The 20,626-nt window shown below is 39.3% G+C and overlaps 1 protein-coding gene and 1 long non-coding RNA gene across 2 annotated transcripts in view; one reads left to right on the forward strand and one right to left on the reverse strand.

Moving 5' to 3' along the window:
- The window catches only part of LOC124633501, a 36,580-nt gene extending 17,108 nt beyond the window's left edge, over window positions 1-19,472 (forward strand). Inside the window, exons 2-3 of the long non-coding RNA XR_006984745.1 lie at window positions 7,824-7,945; window positions 19,304-19,472. This is a non-coding gene — a long non-coding RNA (uncharacterized LOC124633501). The remainder of the gene's footprint in view (window positions 1-7,823; window positions 7,946-19,303) is intronic.
- On the reverse strand, window positions 7,831-8,542 carry LOC124633500 (male-specific sperm protein Mst84Db-like). The gene is made up of 2 exons (XM_047168740.1): window positions 8,379-8,542; window positions 7,831-7,936 (listed from the first exon to the last, which is right to left on the reverse strand). Exons 1-2 carry the CDS (start codon window positions 8,540-8,542, stop codon window positions 7,831-7,833), a joined length of 270 nt encoding a protein of 89 aa, XP_047024696.1.
- Window positions 19,473-20,626: the final 1,154 nt, after the last annotated feature.

A 20,626-nucleotide genomic window follows, 5' to 3' on the forward strand; every position in this document is an offset into this window, starting at 1 on the left:
GTTGAGACCTTTCATTTGATACCCATGTTGATGGGATTGATAAAACCTACGTTATCCGCCATTTTATAGCGGCCGCCATCTTGGATTTAATTTTTTATAGTATATTGTATTTTGTTTGTTGAGCCCTTTCATTTGATACCCATATTGATGGGATTGATAAAACCTACGTTATCCGCCATCTTAGATTTCAATTTTGCATAGTAAATTGTATTCTACTTGTTGAGACCTTTCATTTGATACCCATGTTGATGGGATTTATAAAACTTAAGTTATCCGCCATTTTGTAGAGGCCGCCATCTTGGATTTTAATTTTATATAGTACATTGTATTCTACTGGTTGAGAACTTTCATTTGATACCCATATTGATGGGATTGATAAAACCTACGTTATCCGCCATTTTGTAGCGGCCGCCATCTTGGATTTCATTTTTTATAGTAAATTGTATTCTACTTGTTGAGTCCTTTCATTTGATACCCATGTTGATGGGATTTATAAAACCTAAGTTATCCGCCATTTTGTAGAGGCCGCCATCTTGGATTTTAATTTTATATAGTACATTGTATTCTACTGGTTGAGAACTTTCATTTGATACCCATATTGATGGGATTGATAAAACCTACGTTATCCGCCATTTTGTAGCGGCCGCCATCTTGGATTTCAATTTTTTATAGTATATTGTATTCTGCTTGTTGAGCCCTTTCATTTGATACCCATATTGATGGGATTGATAAAATCTACGTTATCCGCCATTTTGTGCCGGCGGCCATATTGGATTTACAATGTTATTGATATTACTATATTGTATTGTCATCGGAATTAAAGGTGTATACAAAATTTCAGATTAATCGGTTGACAGGAAGAGGGTGAAATTTGAATTACTAAATTTGACCCAAGAATGAATAAATAATAAATAAAACAAACGGGGTAAGCTAAATAAAACCGTTTAAAAATGGTGAAAAAGTGTTGCGTTTCTACTTGCAAAAGTGAATCCTATGGTGGTTGCAATATATCGTTCCACAGGTTAGCTAATAATAACATTTTCGTAAACCAAACAACTAGGGTGCCCATGAATTCTTGTAACGAGTCAAAATATGGGTGATGGATTTTAAAACTGTTGTACTATTGTTATAGCTTCCCAAAAAATGAAGAAAGGCGAAATAAATGGCTCAGCAGTCTATATATGAAGTAGAAATACAAAAAAAAAACGTTCTTCACTTCGAATCTTCCTGCTTTTATACTGCTAATTTCCGCTAATTATTTAAAGCCTTTATTAGTATCTTAAGGTCACAAACTGCGTAAGTTAAAACTTCAATACTAATCTATGTTTAATAATCTTAGCAAATTCGGATTTGTCTCACATAGCTTAATCTCATAGTCACCCTATTAGAAAGGGACAGACAGCCTCCGTACTAACTGTTTCACTCGGCTCGTTTTTTGGGTTTATATGCGCAGTCCTGTTTACTAATATTATGTCTATGCGCAGAACGAACAATTGCGTGTTTTTATTTTTTATTTTACTCAGCATGTGTCTTGTTTTTTTTTTTGATGATGATAATGTCTTTAGAGTAAATAGATAGGTATTTAACCTTTTTACAAAAAATAACGTAATAACTATTTAAACTATTAAGCCCAAAATAACACAGAATGCTTGCTTATTAACAAACATTTCTGCATGTTTTAATTAAACTCAATGCAAATATTAAGTATTCCATAATTTCTGGGTATTTTGCGAATTCAGCTTTTGCGCACAAGGCGTACTGCGAATTATGTCTTTCTGAGAAATTAACTAAGTACTTATTTGAAACATTGACATTCTACGAATAGACTTTTCGGTTTTATTTTTTTATTTATAATAAAACATTTAGAAAAATAAAATAATACTAATATTTAAAATTATCAAAATTCCTATGAGTTTTCTTTTTACTTTTCACGCAAACGTAAGTACCTAATTGTGCAAAAAGTTACTTGCGTTATTTTTAATTTTCTACAGAAGAGTCGAAGAGTTTATTTGTTATTCAAATAATACGTTTAAAATCACACGAAGAAACATTAACATAACTAAAAACAAATACAGTAAAAACAAGAGTATTAAATCAAATTCTTTCTCCAGACTACAAAGACCATTCTAAGACCATTAGAGTGAATGCGGTGTCGCAGCCGACTCCACCGGGCTATGTCTAACAAAGTAACGTAAGCGCCGAGCTCGGGGAAAACAACTTGAATTACATAGACTTTAGAAGAAATAAGGAACAAACGAAGTAAATTTGACTTCAAAAAGATTCAGGGTCTTTTGGGAAAAAAACATCGCTCAATTTTTGCAAAAACGTAATTTCTGTTTATATTTTATCATTCTTAAACAGGACACAAAATATCACAATAGTGCGACACATCGATAATTATATAATTAAAAACAAATATAGTGAAAATGCGGTAGCCGGCTCCATCGGGCCATGTCTAACAAAGTAACGACGTAAGCGACAAGCTCGGGGAAAACAACTTGAATTACATAGACTAGAAGGAGGAATAAGAAACGAACGAAGTTTATTTTTGACTTCAAAAATATTCAGGGGGTTTTTTGGGAAAAAAACTCGCTCAATTTTTGCAAAAACGTAATTCCTGTTCGTATTTTATCATTCTTAGGACAGTACACGAAATATCTAGCTATGAAGATGTAACAAAATAATGAATTAGGCTAACAACAGAGTGACATATTGATAATTTATAGCTAAAAACAAATAAAGTGAAAATGCAGTAGCCGGTTCCATCGGGCCATAAACTTTTAACAAAATAACGTAAGCGCCAAGCTCGGGGAACAACTTGAATTACATAGACTTTACAAGGAGGAACTGAACATCATTTAATAAGTATAAATTTAATAAAACTAAACTAGGTAATAATGATAAGTACTGCAAACCTCTCCTACCTCTATAAGCTGTGCCCTACCGGGTCCATATTGTTTCTAGTATATTGTTTAAACTTTATAAAAATACCACCTGGATTACATTTGGAACGCAAATAAAGATTTGAATTTGAATTTGAAGAAGCGAACAAACGAAGTTAATTAAACCATTTCAAAGGACAATGGGCAGATTGGTATACCCCACCAATAGCAATGTCATATATATCATTGGATAGGCCTTTTTATGTAGAACAACATTTACTATGACAGCTTTGCTGAAATGTTTGTCCGTTCTGAGATATAGATCAAAAACTGTGCAAAAGTTAGAACTAAGTAATCTATTGATAACTCAAGTTTTTAAAGGAAAATCTAAGTACTACCAAGTGTAAGTCTTGTAAGTGCTACCTGCTGTGCCCGTTAGGGTCCATAATTGTTACTATTATGTAGCATTTCAACCTTTTATTGTATCAACTGGATTTTGGGCGTAATGAGAAACCGCACCAATAGCAAAGTCATATATATCGTTGGATAGGTCTTTTTAATTGGAACAATATTTACAATGACAGCTTTGTTCTATTGTTTGTCCGTTATAAAAGGTTGAAATGCTACATACCTAATAGTAACAATTATGGACCCTAACGGGCACAGCAGGTAGCACTTACAAGACTTACACTTGGTAGTACTTAGATTTTCCTTTAAAAACTTGAGTTATCAATAGATTATTTAGTTCTAACTTTTGCACAGTTTTTGATCTATATCTCAGAACGGACAAACATTTCAACAAAGCTGTCATAGTAAATATTGTTCTACATAAAAAGACCTATCCAATGGTATATATGACATTCCTATTGGTGGGGTATACCAGGTCCCATATATTTGTGCCCATTGTCCTTTATTTTGTGACTTCAAAAGAATTCAAGTGGTCTTTTGGATCAAAAAAAGTCGCTTATTTTTTGCCAAAACGCAATTTCTGTAGGCATTTGTTTTCAAAGAATTTAAGTATAATCGTAATAGACATCGAATAATATATATGTAATTAGCAACGAATAATAAATTTCATAAAATAAATACCAATTGAGGAAAACAACAGTGTGTTTATGTTTACATCCAAAAGTAAATTAAGCGTTGTTTTAAAAAAAACGGACAAGTTGTCGATGAACTTGGGCCTTAAACTGGCTCTAGACGGTTCAATCTCGGATATAGAAGGCTCAACGGGAACTTTAATAGTGCCTTTAATATTCACAATGTTATGAAACTTTTTGGGAAGCCAATAGTATAGTATGCCCATCTTTAGAAGCGGAAGCAAGCCTTTGTGACGAGCACATGTTAATTTACGGTTATGTTACCTAACTTGCTACACGAAACACGTCGCTTACACGTGGTGTCTACTTCCGACAATATGCCTTTAATATTCATAACTAGTGGAGTAAAAAGACTACGTTATATTCGAAATCGTTGGACGGGATTAGATGAACATTCTTTGGGGTGATGAGACATGAGAAAAATATAAATACTGACTTTCGGCTCTTCCTCTATGACATGAGTGTGATAGTATTTATCATATCAGTTTATCATAAAACATATAAATAACGAAACTTTCTAAAAGCAGGACCTTTTGTTTGTCTGTTGTTGTGTTGTAATGTTTTATGATAATAGAGATTTTCACTACAAATACTTAGGTATATACCCACATAAAATTTTTCAGAGGAACATATTAAAAGCTTAAAGACAATAATTGATCGGAGTTTCTCTTGAGACTCGAGATGGGAGTAAACTGCAAAAACGAGCTAGTAACAAATTGACAATCGCTCTGCTGAACTCAATATTCGTTAGGTCGCGCATGAAAACATCATTTAAATTTTATTCTTCACACCAAAACAATTTGTATTTTTTCTTCATGTTTTTTACCGTTAAATGTCCATCTGTCACGAACGGTCGTCCTCTACAGTAAATTACGCGTAAAGCAAATTCATTAGAAATATTCGGATGGGCGCACACCCTCGACTGTCGGCTGTCGGCTGTTACTTCGAAAGTCGACTGCTATTTGGGACGCACTTCCTACAATTTGTCGTGGGAAGGCGATTGTACCGCGGATGTGACTTGAGCGTGGCAGGAGTTGTCAACATTCGGGTAAATTGATGTTTATTTTTTTATAAAGTATTTTTAATTGGACTCTTTATTGGAAAAAAACGTTCCTCTCCAACAAGGCAATGATGCCAGCCTTGGGTCACACTCCCAGTAGACAGCGATGAAGACGTCTTTTAATTTATGTGAAATACTAAAAGACTTTACATATTTTTCTTCTCTTTTAAACCTTGATAACTTATTAATGAAACAATAATATTTTCCACTTGTGAAGCTAGTAACCGGAACTATTAGGTACTCCATGAATATGGCAGTTTCATGTTTAATGTATTCTTCCCGTAGGTAATAATTACTACCGGGATTCCAAGTTTCTTGGTAAAGACACAAGCTCGCTTTGATATGCAAATAGCTACCTTTTGTGCTACTGAGTAACGTCTAGTAATGTCAGAATTCCGGGATATAGTTACTGCAATCAGAATGCTAATGTTTAGTAGATTATCAAATCAATTACATGTAAGTATTTATTTATTTAATCTGCTAATAATTTATTTTTACTGTCAATATGCTCGCATGTGACAACTAGGTATGCGACGGTGGCGCATAGACGTACGTCTACAACCGGTGATGGAACGGGGCACACTCCCCAAAATGCAGCCGATAGAAAACTAAAGGCTAAGGTTAACATTGAAACAATACAATAAGGCGAAGTCCAATACAAAAGCTTGTATTTGTCTGGTAGTCAGAGTTGGCAACTCCTGCCGTTAGGGTGGGTGCGTGCGTGGCGCGTAGTGGCCGCGGCAACGGTTCTTGTAAGCGCGCCGGATGCGGGCAATCGTGGCAATTTGCCGCGCTTCCATTGCACGCCCGCCGCGCAACTGCCGCGTTTGTAAACAGCCTTAACTGATTGTCAGCTGTCATTACATAGTTTGTGTAGCTCTGTTGCGTGCAAGTAGCAATTTCGATGATTTTATAAGTATTGTCCTTAGTGAGTAGGGTATAGACATTGAGGTTTTGTAATCTTTCCTCAATTTAAAATATCTCCATTACCTACCTGAGTTAAAAGTGGAGTAAAGAGAGCCGTTATAATTATCAAACCTTTTTAAAGTAATTGAAGCTAAATCCTCTTTAAACTTTGGCTGCAGGCTGGCTATTTTAAGAACCAAAAAAAAAACAAATTCAAATTATTCCATTGAATGACATAAGAGCGGGATGACATTCATTAATTTTCAAAAAACTTATGACATAATGAAATTTTGAAAAAAACCTTATAACCGCTTAAAATAAAATTATCAAGTAAAATTTGTTTATAATAACAAACTATAATTTAATTATAGTAATAAATAGTGTTTCTCGTGGCCATAAAACACTGATGAGGTATTACAAGATCCAGAAGAAATGGCTGGCTGCACTCCGCGCGGCGAATGCTGTGGGGGTTGTGGCCCCCTCCCCAGAGCTGGGGTCCCCGGTGACGCTGATGGTGGACCCGACAGCGGTGCCCCTGGGGCTGGCCGTAGCGCTCCTGGGCAAGGCCACGCGCAGCCGCCGGTCCGGGGGAAATTCACGCCGCGGCGCCTCCTCTGGCGGTCGTGCTTCCAATCCTCCAGCTAAAAGACGACCCACTGACTCTAAGAAGAAGAAAAAGCATCGAGCCGGCAAATCCCGCTTTCATAGATCCCGTGCCGTAAAGGCGTGATGTCCTGTATTGTTGAACTTGGCTTGGTACCAGACGCTGGACCAAGGAACGCGTGAACGCGCGACTGTGTTTCGTCCTGTCAAAGTGAACTGTACATGAATATTGAGAATTAAATAAAAAGTGTTACTTGATTACTTGATGTCTTATTAACTTCTTGGGTATGTTGTTGGAGGAACAATGTAATTGTCAATCTATAAATTAGCAAAGGAATTTCGGAAGAACAGGAGTACATAAGGGGTCTGCATATAGGGGTAGTACACGTCATGAAGCGTAGATTCGGGTGGACAAGCCCTAAATAATGCTTTGTTATTGGCGCATAACTACTGATTCTGTAGGTAGACACTCCAATTTATCTGAAACACTAGCCAGATTATTAAGTCGTGGTGGCCTAGTGGGCAAAGAACAGACCTCTTGAGTATGAGGGCGCGGGTTCGATCCCAGGTCAGGCAAGTATCAATGCAACTTTTCTAAGTTTGTATGTACTTTCTAAGTATATCTTAGACACCAATGACTGTGTTTCGGATGGCACGTTAAACTGTAGGTCCCGGCTGTCATTGAACATCCTTGGCAGTCGTTACGGGTAGTCAGAAGCCAGTAAGTCTGACACCAGTCTAACCAAGGGGTATCGGGTTGCCCGGGTAACTGGGTTGAGGAGGTCAGATAGGCAGTCGCTTCTTGTAAAGCACTGGTACTCCGCTGAATCCGGTTAGAGTGGAAGCCGACCCCAACATAGTTTGGGAAAAAGGCTCGGAGGATGATGATGACTAGCCAGATTATCATTATTCACGGAACTCCGCTTACGATTAATTGCAGCATTATAGCTATATATATTATATATATTCCAAACAGTGATATTGTAATTAATCTTAAATTTCCATGTATGTTGGGTTTAAACATACAGACCTACAATATTGAGCAAAGAGATGAAAAAAAACGAGAGGTGTTTTGAATTTCGATAACGATCAATACAAGATAAATTTTGATCTTTCAATGTCATACCATGATTATACCTATTTCCAATAAATAAAACAAGACGAAAAAATCAACTACTGACAGTGAAAAACAGTGACAATTCCTCAAAATAAAACACGTAACTTAACGCAACACTTTATTAAATAGGGACGTAACGAAATGTTAAATTCCAGGGCCGGATCAGCCGCAGCATGGGCCGCAACAGGACGCGCAGAGGCCGCTAGTGCACCCGCCTATGCACGCGTGCCCGCAGCTGTAGTACGAACCCGCCATACCGCAACGGGCACTGAAAGAGGTAATTACAGGAATCGATAAAAGGGCGTAATTGCTATTTTTTTCATTTAAGGGCCTTATTGCGTGTTTAGAAGAAGTGAGCATCAAAAACAGCATGATGATACCCGTTACAGCTTTCAGAAGTTTTATTTTTTGTTAAAAGAGCGTGGGCGAAATATATAATCATCGGCTCGAATCTTGAGCCCTGACCTTCACCTGCACAGAAGTGTTATTGGGTCCCTTTTGTGGTATGAAGTGAGGCGCTGGAGCGGGCTAAAGCGGTTATTGCCATCGCATCGCGTCAGAGCCTTAGTTTAGTCTCACTCACACTCGGGATTGGCTCTTTGCTAATAAATCACTTCAGTCAGCGCTCAAGATTTGTGCCGATGACTATAAGGATGGATTACTATGTATTTATAGATCCATTCTAGAGGAAGAAAATTCAAAGTTCTTACCCATGCAAACAGCCAATTCCTCCAGAGTAGGGAGAGCAGCAAGCTCCAACAGAGTGGACACAACACGGTCCAGTGCCGCAGTCCATGCGAGAGGCACAGGGGCCCCCGCAGCACGGCCCCGGCATGGGCCCCTGGCATCCTACGCAGCAATTACGTACGGGCATCGCGCAATTTTATCTGGAAAATATCAGCATTTAGTAATTAATTAGTCTTTCATCATCATGTTCCTGCCCTGTTCCCAAGTCATTTGTGATCGGCGCAGCATGTCTTTTTCTTCCATTCCTCTTTGTCAGACGTCATACTTACATCCACTCCCTTCTGCTTCATATCCTCCCTCAGGCATTAACCATATTAATAACTCTTTCAATCGGGATTAATTATTGGCTCCATGCTATTCATTTTCATTATCCCTTTTGTATGCTTTTGCTGATCGTAATTATTTTAAAGATATTGCCCCTGTGGGCAGGGTATATAATCCGTTGTTAAATTATATTAATTAAATATTGTAAAAATAATAATTAATATACTTACAAAATTTAATACAAAGAGGTATATTTTTTATAGATTTTCTTCGCAGAGCATAGCTGTCGTTTTTGTAAAATTTCCAGAGAAAGTGACGTGAAGAATGGTATTTGAATGTCGAATATTGTACTACCTTATAATTACTTCTATGAAGTAAAAACTTCTTGGTCCTCGTTTCTTGTCCGATGAATTCATTAAATATTCATTATAAATTAATATCTAGCTAGCTAGATAAAGTAGCCAGAAGGGACGGTACAAAGACCTTGAAAGATTATCCTGCAAACATAAAAATCTAGCCTCAAGGGATCATCTTTACAAGCAAATGTAGGTATCACAACAGGAGTGTGGCACTACAACTTCTTCAACATCTATACTTATACTTATTACTTATCTAGATACTAATATTATAAAGCTGAAGAGTTTGTTTGTTTGTTTGAACGCGCTAATCTCAGGAACTACTAGTCCGATTTGAACAATTCTTTCGGTGTTAGATAGCCCATTTATCGAGAAAGGCTATAGGCTTTTTATCCGGGTTCGTGCAGAGGTTCCCACGGGATGCGGGTGAAACCGCTGGCAGAAGCTAGTAAGTTATAAAAGTAACTACTTAAGGATGCATCTACACGGTGCATGTAGTTGGAGCAAGTTAACATGCGCAAGTGACAAGTGACAAGAGCAAGCTTTGGTACATGCGTCAGTCGCTGGACCCTCACATTTTTTAAATGCATATAACCTGCGCATGTGCCTCTCTTGCACCGTGTAGATGCACCCTAATGTTACCATGTCTGTCTGTCATTGATTTACCATATTTACTCGTAAATGTTGTCTTTAAGATATAATGAAATATACTTTAAAGCTCGGGCAAACCTGCGCGACCAAGAAGACTGCGAAGCGAGAGCGTCTGCAGCTCGGCGGACGTTGCCCATACTTTCTCTACATACATATATTTTTGTTCACATGCCTATGTAATTTTATATAATTTAAAACAAAGACTGCAATATGTTCCGCAAGAGCAAGTAATAAAAGGTATTCCTCATCAGAGTCAGAATCTTATAAGTACTCGCGACCTTCTGAAGTCACGGGAACAAAAAACCGACCAAGTGTACATAAAATAATCACGTTTAGGCGATTATCACACTGCCCCGCATGATGCAGCGTAGTGCGTGGATGCGTTTTTTCCGTTGTATGGAAATATCTCCGTTTGTATGGAAAACACGCATAGTCCAACACACTGAAAATGCATCCTCGCGCGTTCATGCGGATCACGCACATACATGCGGAGAAACACGCACCCCCGCGCGTAGGTGCGGGGCGAGACGCAAGGTATGGCACACTGAATCCCGCAATGCCGCGCGTGATTTTGAATGGGCGTGACGTGTATATTTGAAAATGGAACTCGCTGTGCGTGAATTTACAAAACGCACCTACGCGCGTGAGTGCGTGAAAAACCCGCACGATGATGCAGATCTGCACTCCCGCAGGAACGCGCGTAGGTGCGTCGACACGCAAGATGCAGCGTGATGCGGGGCAGTGTGAAGATCACCTTATTGTATGGCAGCGCCCTAAAATAGTTATTGTAGTCTTGTTTTCAGTATTTATTGTACCTATGTGTCTATTCGGTTTTTGTTTATGGCAATCATTGCCCTCGATGCCGATGTCAATGATTCTGCCAATGTCAGAAGTGATGAGAAAGCAAGTAGTGTGAAATACAATAGCAAGGGGGAAATAACGGTAGAAAAGAAGGGAAAAATCTGTGATAGTGAACTCTTTGGGTCACTGAAACAAACAGAAAGATATGCATAAGATAAAATAATTGTTAGTAACATCAAAGTACATAAAACATATAATTACCACACCAAATACTATTTACAATTTAATATTATTAAAACGGATGAACCTCATAAGCGTTTGGAGTAATTCTGGAAGTATGTCAACAGGGAAGGAAAGTTAAGGCGACTATATAAGTCGTGGGATGGGTAGTTGTTGGTCCAAGTTTCGACACCTGGTGGATCGAGCTCGCCCAGGCAGAAAACGCGACAAAGCAGACAATGCATACACCTGCACAAATGTCAAGATCCTTGATGTACAGCCTAGTCGTGAAAAGGTGGAAGACAAAGATAAAGAAAAATTTCTTTGTCAGCCTAAACGTCGTTAAGGTGTTACATAATATTAGTCTCCCGTATTCTACCATCACTGGTGTACAAATATTAAACTTATAAAGTAACAAAATCAATATAAACTATCAAAATTATATAATGCGAAAGATATAGATGAATACTTACTATAGATAAATTTCAGGAAAACGTTATCATTACATTATACATTCACATTAAATTGCATCTTACAAATAATCATTTACAGCGTAGTAACACTTATCAATCAGCATGGCAAATAATTGTTTTTTTTATAATTTAAATGTTTCATTTTGTAAGTAATTCGGTAATTTGTTATAAATTCGAATAGCCATGGAATATGAGTTTTTACTGAACATTGCTGTGCGTTGTTTAGGTATATGAAGTTTATCTTTATTTCTACTATTTCTATTGTTGTAAATATACATACTTCATAAATATACAGTAATAGTAGCGGTAGAATATTATATTTTTTGAATAATGGTACACATCTGTCTACATAATCAGCTCCACATACAGACCTTCCACTTCTTTTTGGGCTCTGAAAGCTCCTATTGGATCAACAGAGTTACCCCAAATCACTATTCAATAGCGTAAAATGGAAGAAACTTAACCATGATAGGCCCATAGTGTCGCCTTGTTTGTAGCTACCTGTCTAACAGCCAGTTTCTTCATCAAAAGTTAAAGCCAAAGTAAAAGTCAAAGTAAAAGTAACGGTCAAATTCAATTTTTCTATTAGTTTTGCTGTCACTTTAGCCTTGAAAAAACGAATTTGACCGTTACTTTTACTTTAGACATTACTTTAACTTAAACTGGCCGAAAGTCTGTTTAATACATATACCTACTTAACTTAATTTATTGCAAATTTTATTTATATGTTGTTTCCATGTACAATATTGAGCAATAGTTATACTTAAAAATGTCGTTGATTCCACCTTCTCTATAATTGTATTGTTTTGAGTAATATTATTTATTTTAGGTGGATGACTATTATATGTTTTAAATTGAATATTTTTTGTTTTATTTATGTTAGCATTCAAATTATTATCAATGAGCCATTTAATTACATTATTTAAACTTTCATTTATTTCATTATTATACGTATTTTTGTTTTCACAATTAATCAAGAGAGTAGTGTCATCTGCATTTAGCACACATTTATACTTTGTAGAGTCCGGTAAATCATTGATATAAAGTAAAAAAAAGCAGAGGGCCCAGAACACTGCCCTGCGGTACACCACAGCTGTTCAGTTTATAGTTTTTGTTATTTCTACACATTGACATCTACTTGACAGGTAGCTCTCGATTTATGCCATATTGAAATCTTGTATTTTATTGTGAGCATTTACCAAAAGATTATTTAAACGACTTTTAGGAGATAAATAACGAAAATATTCAAAATATTGCGCGTAAGTATTCTCCAACACGCCATTCCGAGTCCAGTTACTGAGTATACATAGTTTTCTTTTATTTCTACTCGTATCTCTCTTAGGTGTTGTATTAACAGGGCTAGCAGGGCTGGCAGGTATATCTGACGATGTGTTATAGTTAGCGTTGAGTTAATTTCCTCCTCCGATTTTTGTAATGTTCGGGAAGGTGATTTATGTCGAGTTGATTTTTTATTTTTCTAATCGGAGTACAAGTTTTGCTCGTTAATTTTTTGTCGCTTTCTTAACAATCTCATGTTTAGAATTATTTTCCTTTAGTTTTAAGTTTGTAAATATAGGTAGTTTAGATAGTTTTAATGTTTTTTTTAAATGAAAATCTTGTATTTATAGTTTCACAAAAAAAAAATTAAAAAATCTTTCATTGTTTTTTTTATCTGAATTTTCTAATAACAAGTTACTTATATCGTAATGGGCTATGGACATACATATACATCGATGGCTATGGATAATTCCAACTACATATTTGTGTTTTTCTTATTTGTGTGTTGTTTTCGTCGTCTGGCAAGCTACAAGTGGTGCCATCCATCGTTGAGTTGGTGGAACTAATAGTAATGCTATCTTTGGAATCTGAAAGAGATTGTGTTCTTTTTTTTTTGTTCTTTTTTTCGTCTAAATGTAGTAGTATCGAAGAAATCCATCCTCCACGCTCAAATCCGCTTGAAAAATGACTTTCAACGTGGTACACTCACTTGCAAGTAGTGGACCTTAAGTGTGTTTTTAGGGTTCCGTAGCCAAAATGGCAAAAACGGAACCCTTATAGTTTCGTCATGTCCGTCTGTCCGTCTGTCCGTCTGTCCGTCTGTCACAGCCGATTTACTCGGAAACTATAAGTACTACAGTGATGAAATTTGATGGGAATATGTGTTGTATGAACCGCTACAAAAATATGACACTAAATAGTAAAAAAAAGAATTGGGGGTGGGGCCCCCCATACATGTAACTGAGGGATGAAATTTTTTTTTTCGATGTACATACCCGTGTGGGGTATCAATGGAAAGGTCTTTTAAAATGATATAAAGTTTTCTAAAAAACATTTTTCTTAAAGTGAACGGTTTTTGAGATATCAGCTCTCAAAGTCGTAAAAAGTATGTCCCCCCCCCTCTATTTTTATAACTACGGGGTATAAAATTCTAAAAAAAATAGAGGTGATGCATGCTAATTAACTCTTTCAACGATTTTTGGTTTGATCAAAGTATCTCTTATAGTTTTTGAGATAGGTTGATTTAACTGTAATTTACGGAACCCTTCGTGCACGAGTCCGACTCGCACTTGGCCGGTTTTTTTAAGTTAAAGCTTGGAAAATCTTTCAAGAAGATAATTAATGAAGGCAAAGAAAACCTTACCTCTTTTATCTTATGAAGTAATTGTTATTTTTATATTTACAACATTTTTGTTGCTTATTAAAACTATAATTTCGGTATTTTCCACAATATTCAAGAAAAATGCTGAAAGAGATCCTTCTTAACATCAAGCTGGAAGGAATCATAGACATCTCAGCGACTCTTGATTGACTTAAAAAAAAGAAAAATTACCTACCATACATCAAAATAGCATTTTACACAGACCACACTATATTAGATTTTTATAAAATTTCAAAATTAATGAAAAAAACGTAAAAATAACAAAAGTTTCAATTAAAAAACCTGTTGACCATTCTCTCCAAACTTTTTACCTACTACCTTTACCTATATTAAAATGTGTTGCGGTGGTTGCTGTGGGCCTTGCGGGGGTTGCTGCGGAGGATATTGCGGGGGAGGTCCCTGCTGTTGCGGCACTCCCTGTAACTGCCAGTGCGCAGGGCTGGCATACCCGGCTCCATTCTGCGGGCCCTGCGGCGGCGTGTGTATGGGCCCCTGCGGCCGACCGTTCGGTTCCTATAGCTGGAGGTACCGGCCCAGCTGCTGTTGATGGAGAAATAACTAAATTGTGTTGTGCTGCTCTGTGAATAAAGTCTTGTGGTTCTTTTTAATGGTGCTTTATTATTTCTTTGAACTGAGAGCTTGGGAATTTGTAGCTGTGTAATCCAAAATTATACTTACCTACTGCTTTAGCTAAAGCACTGATTTGGATAGAGCTTGCTTGGCATATGAACCACACAGTAAAACTTCATGAATCTACCTTCATAAATTACCAGTATTCTCTACACAAGTTAGGTATTATTTATTAAACCACCCAGAAAAGCCAAAGGAGATTTCGCTTTCCTAACTCCTGCTTTGGTTAAAAATTACTGAAGTTCATAATGTTGTTGGTATTCTGAATTAAATCACACAGTCACACAGGTGAAGATCCCTAAAATCACTTATATGCGACAATTCCCTAAAATATCGAGCATTTCGCCAAGTGGCCAAAGCTATACAGCAACGACAAACAATTTCTACAGAAAAGTTTTGCTATTATTCACAGTTATTTTTAGTTTAACAGCTTCCATTTCTTTTTCCTTTATAAATAAAGGTGCGAACGGAAGTGCGCTCACTTATTGCCGTCCACCATCAGATAACGACCGCAGGAAGCACTGACCGATGTACCCGCGATAAAACATATTTGGTCACTCGAAGACTCTTTTAATGGATTTCGCGTACATTTAACAGTAATTACGCATTTAATGTCTTTACGTCGAAATCATAAAGTTAGTTCGTGGATTTTCAAAACTCGTAAAAATAAAGTAGGTATGTTTATATTCCCGTGATAATGATCACGTAGGTACCTTTGTAAGCTTCGTATGATATCGATTCGAATATTCAAGGAATTCATCGAATTCATTTGCAGTGATTAATCGTGTTTCCAGAATCGATAAATGTGATATCGACACTGCAGCATCCGTTGATGTGTCGTAAAAGTTGTGTGATGCAAAATTACCCACAACATTGTATTTATGTAGACGTCAATGTTACGTACTTGCGTTTACGTAAACAGTATGTAATCTTAATTTTCGATTAATAATTTGGTATAGGTCATCTCTGGCGCCATATGTCGTTACTTTGTGACGCAACTCCACAAGTCACAATTTAGTACCTACCTACGTTACCAATCTAAAAGGCGATTTGTGGCTACAAAAATATTCGAGTGTTTTAAACACATAATTGTAAAAAAAAACCTATTTACCTACAACATAGGAGTTCCCAAAACAATAACAATGGACGGCGGTAGGTTCATTACCCTATTGTTAATTGGTCACACCAAAGTGGGTTTGTGGAATATAGGGACCGGATTCCCTGGAAATGCTAACAGTTTTTCCCAATAACAAAGCTGCAGTATTGACGTAGAACAATTTTATACGCTTTTCTAGTAAATTGCGTGTAAATGTCTTTGACCTGTTTCGGCGAATCCTCAATTTTTCTCCCTAAGTACAATAACCAGGTTAAGTTGAGCTCGGGTGTGTCTATCAAATTAATATTGTCGCAGGTCAGGATATAGCGGGTTTTTTGTAAATATAGATGCGGGTACCATATTCATGGAATGCTAGGGCGAGGGGTCGCCTTCCACGAACGTCGCCCCCGTACAATGTCACGGTGTTATTTCTGTACATTTCTAATAATCGTGACGTTTTCGGTTCTAGTGTTGTTTGTAATCCATCTTTCTTATGTGGGTTTGTTATTTTTATTTTTACTTATTTAAATTTTGAGGATGACTGATGGTTTTGGCTGTCAGTTTTTCTGGATAGTTTACAGAAGTCTAGTAGCATGCTTGCTAGTTGTTAGATTTCGGTTCGTTGTGGAGATTACCTAATTTTGTTGTTTTATAATCCGTAGCTGTAGTTGGCTTTGGCTGTTGTAAAAGGGCTGCAGAGGTTTCAGTGAAAAATGCTTACTTAATTCTGTGGCTACCGTTTGCCTCTCGACGCTCGATATCTTTCTATATCCACATTCTTTCTTAATTAAAACATTTATAGGTGTGAGGCTAACCAGTAATCAAAAAAAAGATACAGCGTTTTGTCAACGGTTTATTACATTACAGCACATGGGAAGACTTCACGTTACTTTCATCAGCAGTAGCAGCCGTGGCAGTTGAAACACGGCCCTGTTGGGCAGCAGCAGCAACCTTGTACGCAGGGCTGGCAGCAGCACCTGAAATAGAGGACAAAGAAGATAGAAAGAAAATAAAGAAGAAACATTGGGCCACCATACCTACTTAATAGACTGTTGTTATCAATCGATAGAATTGTGCGGTCGTGAGGTGATTCCATATATAACTGGATGTGGATCTACCATAATGAGGTGTCTGATTTGCTTTGAAAGAAACGTTGGTTAATATTTTGCAGGGCTTCATGTTGAACAAACATACATATAGGTACTTCTCAGCTGTCAAGTCTTAACGCGTACGCTTCTTCATATCCACCGCTTGAGATGAGGATACCAGGATCGGTAGTAGGTCGCTGAGTCAAAGTACAGCCTCGGTTTTCCACTCACCTAGCCATTGGTGGGTCGCAGCCCCCTGGACATCTTGCAAACGTTCCAAGATTGAAGTCCCTGTAGCATCCGTGCTGGTAAGGCATTTTTATCCAAAATATTTCTTCTCTTTAGTATTTTTTAATTTTTGTCTTTTCTATTTTTTGTGTTTTTTTTTTTGGCAATAATTTTTCGTCGCAGCAGATATCAGATTGAAGGATTTTGACAGCTGCTACGTATTTGAAAATCGTAAATAAAATTCTTTTTTATTTACATGCCTGATCTTGTACTAAAGAGTTCTTGATAGTTTCCGTTCTAGCCGTTTGAGGTTGAAAAATTACTGCTACAGACCGTGCAAGACAAGCGTACCTACACTACTATATAATATTCAAGCGAACACGATAGTGCCTCATGGTGTGCATTTATTTCAAGCCACAATAAAATACCATATACAAATGAAGCCACGGGAAACAACTCGTAAAGGTAGAATTCCGTGGGTCGCGCGCGGCCTACGACAGTCGTCGGCCGCGTGCGACAATAGTCAACCAATGAAAATGTATGGCACCGCTGCCGAGGCCCGCGGCAGTCGCGCGCGGCCGACGAATTTCGTGAGCCGCTTGCGGCCGTACGCATCTCAACATGGTCTAGCGCTTAATATTAAAATCTATAGAATCTTAGTAAAACCATGCGCGCGGCATTGTCTTGAAATTAGTAGATTTTGTTCGTCCGTTCCCTCTAGTCGAAGTGCTAATTGATATCATCGCGCATACTAAGATTAATAGTAAAACCAGAATTGAATTGTTTTTTATTTAGTCGGCAAAACTTCCTTTTGTTTTCATTACAATACAAATGCTTTTGAATCAGTATTTGGTAGTATCCTTCTTCATTTCTACTTTTTAAAGATAGTGTCGATTGGTAATCTATTTTCATTATATAGCCACAGCAGCACATCATCCTCCTCTTCTTCAAGGATATCGATTAGCACTTCGACTAGAGGGAACGGACGAACAAAATCGACTAATTTCAAGACAATGCCGCGCGCGGCTTACGAAATTCGTCGGCCGCGCGCGACTGTCGCGGACCTCGGCAACGGTGCCATACATTTTCATAGGTTGACTATTGTCGCGCGCGGCCGACGACTGTCTACCTTTAACGATATTGCAGGGCATCTGAGGCGGATGACGGGGAGTAGCGACCCCGCGGGGCTATATATCCGAGTGCTCCAGGGAGAGTATACTGTCCCCCATCTCCGGCCTGCCGGAGTGAAGCATGACGGGGGATAGGTCTCCCGCCTCTTGACTTACCTTCATCGGCCGGTCAGAGTGGAGTCGCTAGAGTAGGGTTAGCAGCCCGCTCGGAGGGTAGGTGCCTCGTGGTAAGTGGCGAGTGGGCCGGTGATGCTGGACCCACCGGGAGTGCGTCATCTGCGTTTAAAGTCCGCCGAGGTATCCTCACCCTTCAGCCGCTCATGTCCCTGTTGCCCTCTTGTTGCTGTTCAGTGACTGATTCCCGAGGGCCCAGTAACTGAGCTGGCGAGTCTCCACCTGCCATTTTTACGTGTGCAAACATTGTTATCGGCAGGTGTCATAGTTCCCATAGTCTTCCCATTCCTAGTCCACTAACATCCCATCACAATAGCCCAAGTAGTTTTCCTCCATAGTTAGCAATAGTTTAGCACAGAACCGGGGATTGTCCTTGGGTACATTTCTATAGTGTATACAGGGATAATCGTCGGTTTTATGTCACCATTTCATTAAAGTTGTCTCAAAAGGGCTTCAGCGTGTTGGCTTCGGCCCCACGTTCGCCTCCCAAAAATCCGGGACTCTATAGTCCCGAGGTCTGGTAGAAACATACAAGATTGATAATAATGATATTCAAACTCAACCTCGTTAAAAACTGGCTGCAAAAACTTGCTGTTTGAAATCTGTTCAAATATCGAACGTTTACCTCATCATCGTCATCAGTCAAGAAGGACTCACCTGTATGACCTACCGCTTTTCCCGGTCACCCAAAATTCGGTTCAAAATTCGATCGTAATTATTTTGTTGGCAAAAATTGTTTGTTTGTAAAGTTTCCCGCCATGCCGGTGTACTATGGTGGATTCTACGGCGGGCCTCACAGCGGCGGCTACTGTCTGTATTCGAACTGCTGTAATCCCTCTATTGGGGGCTGCGGACCTTCCTGTCCACTACCAGGACCCTGCTGTGGACTCTCTTGCTAGTTGGGTAGGCAGTAATTTATTTAGTTATAAGTGCATTTCAGAACTTAGCCGTAGTGCGTAGCGTGTTTGTAGAGTGACTGCCTTTTAGGGCCTAAGCACAGTTTTTTAAACGTGGTGTACATAGATGGCAGTAGTATTGCACGTTGTTTAAAAGAAGTGGTCTGCATAGGCCCTTTAACTAGTAGGTAATTAAAAGTTTCTGACAATCGTTTCTTTCCAGCTACCACCAGACTGGCCGACAGACAACTGTGTGTTGAAAGAGAATGTGCACATTGTGGTGTCCTTCTTCATGTTCCTGCTGCTGACCGCTGCAGGCCTACTGGGGTTCATGACGGAGTACAGTGTCAAATCACATGTGGATGTTGTTAAATAAACTTGAGAAAAGCCTAAAAGCCCATTGTATTATTTGTTAAACCTATCAGTCTCTAGGCTACTACTACACACATTCCGGCGGCTAGCGGCTATGCGCTATGCCGCCTATGCTATGAGCTATGCTATGCTATGAGCGGCTATGCCGCCGGCAATACAAGCGGCACAAAATCGTTTTGGTTAGTTGGTCGTGTCGGCGGCTTTGTATGCCGCCAGGTGCACGGTGGCTTGCCCGGCGGTCTTGCCGCCGGCACTGTATAGTAGCCATAGGCGATTATCACACTGCCCCGCATGATGCAGCGTAGTGCGTGGATGCGTTTTTTTCCGTTGTATGGAAATATCTCCGTTTGTATGGAAAACACGCATAGTCCAACACACTGAAAATGCATCCACGCGCGTTCATGCGGATCACGCACATACATGCGGAGAAACACGCACCCCCGCGCGTAGGTGCGTGGCGAGACGCAAGGTGTGGCACACTGAACCCCGCAGTGCCGCGCGTGATTTTGAATGGGCGTGACGTGTATATTTGAAAATGGAACTCGCTGTGCGTGAATTTACAAAACGCACCTACGCGCGTGAGTGCGTGAAAAACCCGCACGATGATGCAGATCTGCACTCCCGCAGGAACGCGCGTAGGTGCGTCGACACGCAAGATGCAGCGTGATGCGGGGCAGTGTGAAGATCACCTTACGGCCGGTTCACACATGTCTCCGTTTCAGGCTAAAAACTCACGGAGCGATTTTGAACCGTGCCCGCCGCGGTGGCGGAACTGCGTTTTTATTTCCAAACTCACGAGACCGGTTATTTGCGCGGTTACACAGCCGTCGCGGTTGAGATTATCGCCCGCAAACGTGGCGGGCGATGATCGCAAGACGCAAGGCGTGCAGCCTCTGCGCCACTGCGATCGCCGGCCAATCGACCGCGGAGCGTGCGGGCGCAACCCGCCGAGACTGCGGGTGACCGCGGCCCGCGCGATTCTACTAGTTGCCCGCCGGTGCAGCGGGACCCGCAAACAAACGCGCAGACTGCGGGCGTAAAACGCGTCGTGAAATGTGCTTTAATTTTTTACATGTATATCTGCATTCTACAGAAGCTACGGGCCCGCAGCCGCGGCGGTCGCGGGTGAAAATCGCTTCGTGAGTTCTTAGCCTTAAGGCGCGGCTCCACCGCT

This window comes from Helicoverpa zea, chromosome 9 (genome assembly GCF_022581195.2).
Source record: "Helicoverpa zea isolate HzStark_Cry1AcR chromosome 9, ilHelZeax1.1, whole genome shotgun sequence".
Classification (NCBI taxonomy): Eukaryota; Metazoa; Arthropoda; class Insecta; order Lepidoptera; family Noctuidae; genus Helicoverpa; species Helicoverpa zea.

What these genes read in the sequence shown, in the direction of transcription:
- LOC124633500 (XM_047168740.1), bottom strand. Translation starts at nt 8,542, where the DNA reads ATGCCCGTACGTAATTGCTGCGTAGGATGCCAGGGGCCCATGCCGGGG. An exon ending in GGAATTGGCTGTTTGCATGG is followed by an intron (nt 7,937 to 8,378) that starts GTAAGAACTTTG and finishes TACCTCTTTCAG; the next exon opens with TGCCCGTTGCGGTATGGCGG.